Source organism: Pseudorasbora parva, chromosome 21, assembly GCF_024679245.1.
Source record: "Pseudorasbora parva isolate DD20220531a chromosome 21, ASM2467924v1, whole genome shotgun sequence".
NCBI classification, from domain to species: domain Eukaryota; kingdom Metazoa; phylum Chordata; class Actinopteri; order Cypriniformes; family Gobionidae; genus Pseudorasbora; species Pseudorasbora parva.
In genome coordinates, this window is record NC_090192.1 from 7267845 (window position 1) to 7280544 (window position 12700).

The window sequence follows — 12700 nt, forward strand, 5'->3', positions numbered from 1 at the left end:
CCCAGGCCCTCTCGGTATGGTTTCACTGCATCTCATCTAATAGTTCAGGCATAATATTTTGCTAATCCTCCACTCCTTTTTTTTTTCTTTTCTCTTTTCACTGGCCTATTTCGCTCTGTGCCCGTTACATTAGAGAGCTCCTACCTTTCCTAGTCATTTCACCTCCCCCACTCCCCTCATAGCTTCTGCTCATGTCTGCTGGCCTAATGAAATGAGACTGTTATTGGAATGCATTAGGCCAGGCTCGGTCCAATCCAGGCAGTCGGCACAGATGCATTTCCAGACTGTCATGCTTACTTTCATGAACAGAGCATCATCAATGGACTTAAGGATATACCTCCTGATTGCTTTCAGATGGCAAGGTGGAGGTGACCAAGGAGGGCATGAAACTCTGCACCATGGGACCGGGGAAAGTGTTCGGAGAGCTCGCCATCCTCTACAACTGCACCAGGACTGCTACGGTACAGAGTGAGTGAGGAGAACAATGCACCTGCACATTTACAGTTCATAAGTTAATCCATTCAAATTGAGTGTACTTTGTGTGCAAAACATCAGTTACATAGGAGCAAATGAGATTGCATACGCAAATATGCAGACACACATGCACATGCATGAATGTGCACATAGAAAGACCCTTTCTCTTTATAACTGTGCAAAGATGAACCACAATCTGGAGTGAGTAACCATGGAAACACATACACTGTGTTGTCATCCTTAACTTAGCAAGAACAGCTACTCTCTGGAGGGAGTAACCATGGAAACGTAACACACACACACACACACACACACACACACACACACACACACACACACACACACACACACACACACACACACACACACATACACACACCGTTAGGGATATATACTATATCAACATATATGAAGTAGCTTAAATTCCTTGCATAGTTTTTTTCTTCTTCTTCTTTTACATATTTTAATGCAAAGCTTTAAGGCATGCTTACCAGCAAAACCAGTAGATTGTCTTGTGATTTTTGTGTGTTTTGTCTGCCCAGTAAACAATTCAAATATTGTTCCCTATTGCTCTATTCGAGTTTGACAAGGTCTTGTATTCCTAAAACAATATGACAAGCTAATTTGTATGCATGACAGCCTGGCAAAATAATTTGCAAGCCTCACTTAATTTAATTATCAAAATGTACAATGCATAATGGCTCCAGTTCTTCCTCTGTTTAACCAGATGCAACACTGTGTTTTATTAGAAAATTACATATTGTTTGTCTTGCTGTGTGATAGTACTTCAATCTTTACTAAATCACTGATCTTTCATGTGCTTGCATTCCTGTTATTGACACTGGTAGAAACTGGTGGCGTGAAATAGTGAGATTTATACCAGCAACGGAAAGAAGTGAGTCAGAATCTCTGTCTCATCTGCATCTCTTAAGTGCGACAAATGCCAGGCCACTTCCTCAGATTTGAAGAGAGCCGCCAAGATGAGAAACACAACCACAAAGCCATTATTTTGTCATGATGAAGTACAATCTTCAGCATCTTATTTCTTTCCCCAGCTTTTTGCCTCTGAGGCAAATGCAAATACAAGTGCTCCCCAACTCTCGTTCTGTTTTTCTGTTCTCCTCTCCTCTCCTCTCCTCTCCTCTCCTCTCCTCTCCTCTCCTCTCCTCTCCTCTCCTCTCCTCTCCTCTCCTCTCCTCTCCTCTCCTCTCCTCTCCTCTCCTCTCCTCTCCTCTCCTCTCCTCTCCTCTCCTCTCCTCTCCTCTCCTCTCTCTCTCTTACGCTCATGGTTTCTGTAAAGCAGCTTTTGCTTTATAAAATCTGATTAAATATTTTTTTTTCCTGCTGTTTCTGTTTTAGTTGTTTTTATTTTAATTTTAAAGGGATCGTTCACTCAAAAAATTTAAATTGCCCAATGATTTGCTCACCCTCAAGCCATTCCATATTCAACTTACGTCATATACACCTAGGATGGCTTGAGGGTGAGTAAATTATCCACTTAAAATCCACGGACCCTGTGCAGGGTCCAGAATGACATCATCATGTATATACTTTCAATTTTAAATGTCTGTGGATGAGCTATGACCTCATCTGGTACCATTTGAAAGCTTAGATTCTCTACTTTCTGGAGATATGCATCACTTTGGCATTTGTTTTAGACAAAGTAATGTATTTATACTAAATTACTCTGGTACCAAATTACTCCTGGATTTGGCCTACCCAAATTGAAAAGTCTCCCATAAACACATACAGTGGTCTAGGTTCAAAATGTTGGTGTCATTTTACAGGAAACCCTTTGAAGTTACATAAAACACTGCTAAAAGTCATAACCATGTAGTCGTCTGAGCTGTAATAACCCACAAAAAGAGATGCTATTTTTTTATTTTTTTGGTTATACATTTTTGAATCATTTTTGAAAGTGTGTAACTCAGGCCCTGTGTGCTCTAGCACCCTGCAGACAGTTTGGGCTGTTTCCACTAAATTACAGAAAATAGTGGAAAAAAGAAGTTCTGAAGGGAGGTCCCCCCCACCACCCCAACCCCCCTTTCCCCTTTTCCCCCTTTTCCCCCACTGGTAGATACATAAAAACATTTTCTACTTTATTTTTTATTTATTTGTTGTGGGGGGAGGGGTATTACAGCTTAGACTACATATACTTACATGTTCATGTTTATGTAACTTCAAAGGGTTTACTGTTAAATGATACCAACATTTTGAATGTGGAAATCCCAAAAATGGTACCAGATGTTAAGTGGTTATGGAATAATTCTTGTGTGAACTATCCCTTTAAACAGATTGCATTCCTTAGTGAAAAAATAAATATACCAAAATGTGTTTTAAATACATTTATTTTATGCTAAGTATACTACAAATACCTTTACATATTTATATACTAAAATTATAAATAACAAATTTTGTACCTAATGCAGTTTAGTAATCCAGAAATGGTGCTGATTACTAAATTAAATATTTACTTTAGTATACTTGATTTTTGCTAAAATGGAACTATTGCAATTATGCTTTAATCTCTTGCATTTTACGACTAACATTAGCGATCATACTATCCTCACTAATAGTGATATTAAAAAACTTTTTAGGTTTAATATTAAGAAATGTGCATTGTGCACATTAAAGAAGTAAAGAAGTACTCCAAATAAAGTTGAATTATAATATTTATATCAGTAAGTCTCGAGTGATATGTCAGTAAATATGTTAATGGATTTGTAGTATACTTAGTATGAAATAAATGTAACTTAAATATACTTTGGTATAGGTTTTTTCACTAGGGATAGCTAAGAGTTTTCAATTTCTTTTGAAGTTTTGCTAAATATACAATGAGCAATATATGGGAACCAGGAATGGGCAAAGATGAATAATTTAGCTCTATTTCAGTTCATGAGTATGACGTATCATTTATTTGGCCATTTGCCACAGGATGTTGAATTGGAATACACACACACACACACACGCACACACACACACACACACACACACACACACACACACACACACACTTATATATCTCAGCGAATCCAAATGCTAAGAAAACCAAGGAGAGCGATCAGGAGAGAAGGAGAGAGGGGACAAAATAATGACGAATATATACATCAAGGTGAGACCAAGTAAAAAGGATTTAGCCGTGCCAAAACATTCCCTGGTGATCTCTGAGTTTGCTGATCTCTACACAGTGTTTTGTCATAAACTACAAGGGGTAAGCTTCTCAGAGAGGTGTGCTATGAGTCACTGCCATATGAGAAGCACATGCATCACACAAGACGTACAATGTAATAACGTGTGAGTGGCTTTTATGGAGCTTAATCTAAACACAGATGATGATAACATTTCCATAATAAAAATAAAATGACATAATGACAAAACTATCATTTGGATGTGAGTCATGATAAATGCCAATTAGTACCAATTTTATTTTTCTACATCTACTACACCAACTCTGGTGGTGTTTTATTAAACACACAACATCAATACTACAAGGAAAATTAGTGCTCTCTGACATTTGCAATACCTAATCACTGTGTCTGCTACGGTGGCCCAGTAGTGCACAACACAACAGAATTTAAAAAGCATACACAAGTTCACAGCACAACGAAATAAAGCCACAACACAACAAAAAAGCCACAAAACATCGGGAATGCTCCCAACCACTAGGGGGCTCTCGGAGTGCATAAAGTTAGTTTTCCTTGCCATTTTTCTTATATATTCGCCAGTCTTACAAAGATAAAAACACTATGATCTGTTTTAAGTGTGAAACCATTGTATATCGACATTAAATATCAATTCAAAATCACCTACATGCATTATAGCTGCATATTTTGTTTCAAACAAAGGAACACAGAGAACAGATAATGGCAGTAAACAGAGTTTATTGAAGGAACCAGGAAGTGAGTGGAGCAGGTGAGTGTCAGATGTGATAGTTCAGATGATGAGAGATGCTGAAAGGATAATACTGTACCCTTGATTGCAGATGGAGAAGGAGGACAAGATAATGGGGCACTGGAGATGTTGGAGACAGGAGACGAGACGAGGAGAAACGTTGAGAGCAGGTAAGTATAGCTGATGAGTCCTTGAGGTAAGCAGTAGCATCCGCAATATATAGCAATCCGAGGGGCGGGATAAACGGTTGTCTTTCAAACTCCCTCTGCACGCAATTGGATAGTGCTAAGACCAACCAGAGCAACAAAGGTTGCGGAGCTAGTTGACAGATTACATTTTCGCCATATCCGGTCGGCAAAACTCAGAACACATCTTCCCTTTTTAAGAATGACTTCAGTGCCGTTCTTTGTTCTTTTCTCAGAGAAAAGCTTAACTCCAAGTCTTCCAGAGTCGCGGTCAAAGCTGATTTGAAAGCACGCCATTCGGCAGCTTCTGTGTTTACTAGTAGCACGCAAGTGCAACTCTGGTGTCATTATGTTAAGCCACGCCCACCAACTCTATAGACGATGTGATTGGCCTGACCAGAGTTTGGTTTTTACAGCTCAGAATTGTATTGAGAGTGGCTAGACGACACTCACGGCAGATTAGATTTGTTGATGCTAGGGTGTGTCTAGATTTTTAGGCTAGGACAAAATTCCCATCGGGCCTGTGGGGGTTCAGACGTTTTTTACCTCATGGATGAAATCCTGTAATACGGAGGGGGCATTGGCCAATCCATATGGCATCACGTGGTACACGTAGTGGCCTGTAGGAATCACAAAGGTGGTCTTCCACTCGCCCCCCTCATGTATTCGGATGAGGTTGTAAACGTTGCTGAGGTCCAACTTTGGTGAATACCGTGGCACCACAGAGATGTTCCAGGGCAGCTGGGATGAGAGGAAGGGGAAAACGGAACTTAACGGTAATGTTGTTGAGGGCAGGGTAATCTATGCAGGGCCTCAAGCCTCCGTCCTTCTTTGCCACGTAGAAGAAACTCAAAGCAGCAGGGGAAGAAGCCTTGCTCCAGCGCCTCCTTGATGACTCCTCACTTGCCTTCTCCTGCGGAAGTGACAGAGGGAAGATCTTTCCTTTGGGCGCTGGCTTACCTAGCAGCAGATCAAAGGCGCAGTCCCATGGCCGGTGGGGAGGCAGCTTAGAAGCACGTTTGGGGCAGAAGACATTGCTGAAGATGGCGTAGAAAGAGGGAATATCCACTGAGCGTTTCTCCACTGGACTCTCGATGGATGTGGTGCAGACATGGCGATATAACAAACAGGAAAGGTGAAGAAACAGTCCGGGAAACAGCTGGCGCCACACTCCAGGATTTCCCCGGTCTCCCACAAGATGATGGGATGATGCTGCTCCAACCACGGGCGCCCTAAGATGATGTCAGTGGTGGTGTTGTTTCCCGGAAGTGTTCAATGGTGGTGGTGCAGGCATGCTAGGAGTGAGTTTTTGACGAAGGATGTGCTCGAGTTCCTGGAAGGGATCTAGGGTGCTCATCCTGGTGCTGTGCGATGATGGTCCAGTCTTCTGTTACAAACAGAGGAAAACAGAGAACAGGTAATAGCAGTAAACAGAGTTTATTGAAGGAACCAGGAAGTGAGTGGAGCAGGTGAGTGTCAGATGTGAGAGTTCAGATGATGAGAGATGCTGAAAGGATAATACTGTACCCTTGATTGCAGATGGAGAAGGAGGACAAGACAATGGAGCACTGGAGATGTTGGAGACAGGAGACGAGACGAGTAGACACAGTGGAGACGAGGAGAAACATTGGGAGCAGGTAAATATAGCTGATGATTCCTTGAGGTAAGAAGTAGCGTGAGCTTGGTGCAAAAGAGAACGAACAGTGACTGATTGCAGGTGATTGATGAAGTGCAGGTGTGTGAGATCAGTACTTAGGTTATGAGTGCGCTGTGATTGGGAGAGGGTGGAGCCTGGTGTGCTTGTAACATATTTATACTTTAAGCTTGGGACATACTCTGCGAGAACAAAGAAATTTGTTCGTTTTCTCGAGGTGACGAGAACAAGAACAAAGTTTGTTCTTGCCAGCACATTTCATACTTCACGAGAAAAGCAGGTGCTGATCATCTGCATATCTCCGCATTAACCACGCCCACTTTAAATGTCTGACCAATCAAAGAATAGTTCTTGAACACCCGCAAGAAAAAAGTTCTGCTCAGGCGAGGTGTCAAGAACAGGCTGCGAGAACTCCAAACCAGGGCTGCGAGAACAAAATGACGTAATTTTGTTCTCACAGCCCAGGGAGCGAGAACTTTTTTCTCTGTTCTTGCGGAGTATTTTGCAGCCTTTAGAATGCTTTTACTCGCTATCACAGCGCAAGAAGTCTAGGGGAACGTCTGCCAATTTCACCATGTGGTTGACACGTATAATTTAATGAGTCAGTCAGTTTTAGTAATACAACCAAGCTGTGGAATTTTAACATGTCTGTTTTTAAATGTTAAAAGTAATTTTAATTCATACAAATTATATTTTTCAACTACATGTTGGAACTGGCAGATGTTCCCTTGGCCATCAAGTGCCATGGTAGTAGGTAACAGCGTTCATGAGTATAAATATGCAGCTATAATGCATATACAGTAGGTGATTTTGAATTGATATTGTTACACACTTATCTATAGAACAATGGCAAGGAAAACTAACTTCACAGCACTCCGAGAGCCGCCTAGTGGTCGGGAGCATTTACGTTGTGTTGTGGCTTTTTCATGTGTTGTGGCTTGATTTTGTTGTGTTGTGAACTTGTTTGCTTTTTAAATTTCATTGTTGTTATGCACTACCGGGCCACCGTAGTCTGCAGAGAGACAGAAATTTATTCAGTTTTTTAAATGAAAGCATATGTTTTAAAAGGTAGTTTATTCCAAAATAGAAAGTCTGTCAGCATTTCAGGTTCACACTTGTAGTTCGGTTAATTTGGTTAACAGCAAACCTAAAGTAACGAAACCAAAAGCATAGGGAGACGCTCACAACCCGATTGGTCGGCTTATATGATGTAGGAGCTTGCTTACTGAACATTCAAAACCATGCTGTGTGCTGGATTAAACGCGATTATTTTATGCATGTACATTTTATTTTTACCAGTTGAGAATTCATGAAGAGCTCATAAAATGTTCAAAACATCCAAAACAGCACCAGGATTTCCTCCGTTGTATGCAGAAAAGAGACGCCAGTTCTGTCATCTGTACCGTCAAATGGGCAACACTGCAGGTCCTTCAATGAGAAGAACCAGGTGTGCTTTTTGTGCGTTTTTTCTAGCATTTTTGAAACATGCTGGTCGGACCAAATATTGATGAGGCACTTCCTCGTTGCTCTACGTTGGCCCTCTAATGTTAACGTTATTCATTTTGGATACATCGATCTTTCTGCGTCGTCAAATCAGCTGACTATGCGTCGCATCTTGTGACATTACATCCGGTTTTTGGTTCGTTTACATGTCTTTGGTCCGTGTTGCGTTCATATATCATTCGAACCGCACCATCTTTTTAGCGGTCTCAGTCCACTTGTTTGGTGCGCACCAGGGTTCGGATGGCAGCGTTCACATATGTTCAAATGAACCGCACTAAAGGAGCAATAGCACCAGGGTTCGTTTTAATCGAACCAAACATGACATGTGTGAACGCACCCTTAATCACTCTCATGCCATTCCAAACTAGTATGACTTTATTTTGAAGAGCACAAAAAAAGATATTTCACCCTATGTATTGCACCAAAGATTTTTTACATTTATGCATTTGGCAGATGCTATATGTATGTGTACATCTATATCTGTATCTATTTCTATATCTATATTATCTATACATTTATCTTCATACACTAGATTTTAATCTGTAGTGTACCCTCACTTTTTCTTGCATAGCAGCACTTTTTTTACTTTCGAGCAATGTCTATATCTATATCTATATATTTATATCTATATCTATATCTATATCTATATCTATATCTATATCTATACTGTACACTCACCAGCCACTTTATTAGGTATCGCTGTTCAACTGCTTGTTAACACAAATATCTAATCACCCAATCACGTGGCAGCAACTCAGTGAATTTAGGCATGCAGACATGGTTTAGACATGGCTATCTGTTGAGCATCAGAATGGGGAAGAAAGGGGATTTAAGTGACTGAATGTGTAATGGTTGTTGTTGCCAGACAGGTTACAAGCTGATAGAAAGGCAACAGTAACTCAAGTAACTACTCGTTACAATTGAGGTCTGCAGAAGATGATCTCTGAAGCACAATACATAAAAAACGTATACATACAAACGGTCATGAATCAGCTTATTAATTCACATAATCAGGAATCAATATGCTGATTCAAACAGTTAGAATCTTTATTTGAGGTTTTAAAATAAACGCGGAAGAGAAGACAATGCTGAATAAAGTCGTAGTTTGTGTTATTTTTGGGCCAAAATGTATTTTCGATGCTTCAAGAGATTCTAACTGATGTCACATATGGACTACTTTGATGATGTTTTTACTGACAGTATGGACAGTATAGTGTGCATACACTTGGAAACGCTGTCGGACTAAATATAAAATATCTTAAACTGTGTTCAAAAGATGAACAAGGTCTTACGGGTGTGGAACGACATTAGGGTGAGTTATTAATGACATCAATTTCATTTTTGGGTGAACTAACCTTTTAAAGCGTAATGGCACAGCATTAATGTCAACTAGTCGATAAGTCGAGTAGTTGGTGCAACCCCTAGTATGGATATAAATGCCCCAGGAAAATGAGCAATGATGGTGAAATAGGGTTACAGTGATAAAGTGAACGTCATTATTGTTAGATAACAAAATGTTATGCACTTGATAAAGTGAAAAATTAATGTGGGTCAGGCTACTAATATTGTAGTACAGGAGTTGTACCACATCTGTATGATCTTGAGGTAAGTGAAAGGGAAAAATACACACGCACACACACACACACACACACACACACACACACACACACACTTTGTGTATACTTTGCCGTAGGCCTCTGATTTGAAACCTCATTAACTCTGTATGTATGGAGAAAGGTCCCATTCAAAGACAGTCAGCCAGCCACACAAAGCTTGCTCTTTGATTTCAGCATCCAGACTCATTAAGGGCATTAGCAGCCAAAATTTAGAGAGCAACACATTATCTGTCACTTCAGTTCATTGTTGCATTAAGTGCAGTGAGTTGCTTGTTTCCATAGAAACCCGTGCGCATTGAATTTTAGTGGTGAAATCCCCAAGGGAGATCGTTTCACCCTTTGGCTTTTGCCAGTTGTCCCTTTGCTCATGGTTGGTATGGCGCAGAATGTGACTTCATTAATACCAGCTTTTCTGATGGAAATACGTGTTCAGAGTCCAGTGCTGTTTAAACGAGATAAAGCCAGAGGTTTTCTCTTAGATGTTTTTCTAAAACGTGTTTCTGAATGGGAAATTTATCTTAAAATAGGCGTGTGCTTTCTTATGCAGCCTTTTGAGAATCACTGTATCCAAGTGAGACGTTTGGATTATTCATTATAAAAAAGTGCTGTTTATTTCAGTCTTTTGTGAGAAATGGTCCTTTATAGTTCCCGTAGTCATCATTTACTCAGCCAGTGACGACGATACAGTGTTTTGCAATGATTTCCTTCCTCATTAAAAAGTCAAAGCCTTTTCGAAAGATGATCGTTTAGGACTGCCCATTGCTTATCACGAGCTGTAGGATTGCCTGAATCTCTGGTTATGATTAAATGTCGCACTGCTACTATAATAACAGTTTCCTCTCTGCCAGACGCGCCTCTAATGCCCCAAAAGGATGACATGACTAACCTTTTAAAGTTGAACTAATAGGCATCACCATTATCAAGTTTTAACAAGATGGTTCTTTTTTTTTCTTCTGCAAAAGAAAAAGGTTTGTAACACCAGTATTTTTTGCACCACTGTAATAGATCCAAAACCCGAAAAATGAGCTGAGAAAAAGCTTTCAATACCCCCCCTCCTTTTTTTTGCATTAGATGAATAGAAAGTTCTATTCTTATAGGGTAATGTGTTTGAAATAGACATTTTTGTAACATTATAAATACCTTTACTGTCCATTTAATGCATTTGTAACAGAGTGCATACAAAATTCCCAAGATTGTGATTTAAAACTGGACAGAACATCAGGAAATAAAAATTTTTTCTAGGTTTTATTTGATCATGAGCAATCTTTTGTTTTTGAGTGATTTTGAGTTGTTGTGGACACAGCAATAACATTGACCTAGCTCATCACCGCGTGGATCAAGATGGCGAGCCACCCACCGAATCTTGATTCAAGTTAAAATGCTTAACTGATGTAGAACTCTCTTCTCTTCTCAATCGACAGTTTTCTGTTTGTTCCATTCAGCATGACGTCTCTCACTGCTGCTCTCTATGAACCTAGAGTACTGGTCTCCTTTTCCCTTTGTATGACTCACCTGGGTGTTCATTCAGCCGCAGTGTCCTGAGGGGAAAGTGCTACACTTCAATTTAAATTTGAAGTCAGAGTTTCAAGTCAAAGTCAAGTTGTTAATGTTATTTATATGTCTATGTGGTGTTTTTAATATGATATAAGAGAAACCATGTGCAAATTCATAAGTCAACACCATTGCTGAGTATGTTCTCCTTAAAACTGCTGTGAATCAAAAACACGTTTTTAAATTGCTGATGTTGCTAACATCACAAACTACCTTGTAACCAGGTTAATGCATGGTCGTCAGCTGGTGCGATTAGGTAGAGGCGGGCCTCATTTGCATATTCATAGAACTACATATACTGAATGAAGCAAGGGTGTAGAGTTACATTCAAGCTATTTTAAGCCATGAAGATTTTTCAAAGGCATTTTTTCTATACTGATATTAGCCCCCTGGCTTGAATGCTCTGTTTCAAGGGGCATGTCTGCTGTGAGACGTCAGTGAAAACACCCACTGTTGTGATTGGCTGACATCTTTGCATTTGAAATGAGTATTTCAAAGTATTTCACTGCCGGTCCAGAGAGAGACGGAGAGCTGGTGGAAAGATTGCTAAGAAAGTGTTAATGTACCGAGTTATTGAGAGCGCTGTGAGTGCGAGCTTATTTTGCTTTGAGAGGCAGTCATGCCGACTCTTATTCTATGAACTTTGCAACGTTATTTCTCCCAAAAAATGCTTTCACCACAACTAACAACAAACACAACATCGACATGAATACAGTAAGAGCTTTTGTTGAGCATAACAGCGTCATTCATTGTAACAGCACTTTGGGCAAGTGTGCACTGCAGATATACTTTTGATTTTGTGAGTCTTGTAACATCTTGTGACCTTGAATTCCCAGAGTGCTCAGCTTGGTTCTTGGCAGTGTTGGGATGTCTGAACAGCTATAAGTGCGCTATGTAGTAAAGTAAGAGGGCTGTTATCTGGAAGTAAGAGTGATTTTGGACAAATTGGAAGTCTGTAATAGTCCGCAACCCTACTGCAATTCAGGAGTTCATCTCCTTCTACACCAGCCTTTTAAGGTCTTTACACTTTTAGTATCATTGACAAAGAAATGCATTCTATGTGATAGCTGTGAAAAACATCTGTTACCACAGTTATTATTAAATGTGGCCACAGTCCAGCTGGTTTGGTTGTTGAATGCGGTTGTCACTCTGGTTTATAACTAAACTGTGTAAAAATAGAACTACATTACTCCTCTAACAGAAGAGGGATAGCCCTGTTCCACTGAGTAAACACAACACATTCTCATTCCCAAAGCATTAAAAACTGAAACATGGTAAAGTGAGTGTCACTAGACACTAAAGGAATCCTTAAGTCAAAAGTATACTTCGGCCGTCCACGTTCCACGACAGACAACAGTGCATGCGCAAAGTAAATGTTGTGACAGTTGTGGTGTATTGTGCAGTAGTTGCATACAAAAGAAGAGTGTGGAAAGAGTGATACAAAACAACACTACTGTTCCAAGAACAGTAAGAAAAGCAGCATATCCTTCTCCATCGTTTTTGTTTAGAGTTTTGTTCTAAACTTTGCATGCAATGGCGGATCTGCAACATTCCATATTGTGATAAAGTTCGTTATTTTCCATAATGTAATGATACAAATTAAACTTTCATATATTTGATGATTTTGGCATACAGCTCATGAAAACCCCAAATCTCAAAAAATTAGCATATCATGAAAAGGTTCTCCAAACGAGCTATTAACCTAATCATCTGAATCAACCAATTAACTCTAAACACCTGCAAAAGATTCCTGAGGCTTTTAAAAACTCCCAGCCTGGTTCATCACTCAAAACCGCAATCATGGGTAAGACCTGACCCTGTCCAGA

At 39.9% G+C, this 12700-nt stretch overlaps 1 protein-coding gene across 3 annotated transcripts in view; it reads left to right on the top strand.

Moving 5' to 3' along the window:
• prkg1b (protein kinase cGMP-dependent 1b) overlaps nucleotides 1-12700 on the top strand; it is a 242337-nt gene that overhangs the window by 82643 nt on the left and 146994 nt on the right. For 2 of the 3 annotated variants that reach the window (XM_067430423.1, XM_067430422.1), the window contains one exon: nucleotides 355-468. In XM_067430423.1, coding sequence (XP_067286524.1) covers nucleotides 355-468 — 114 coding nt within the window. Of the gene's footprint in view, nucleotides 1-354; nucleotides 469-12700 lie in introns of those variants that run through there. The other variant, XM_067430424.1, reaches the window with a different exon arrangement.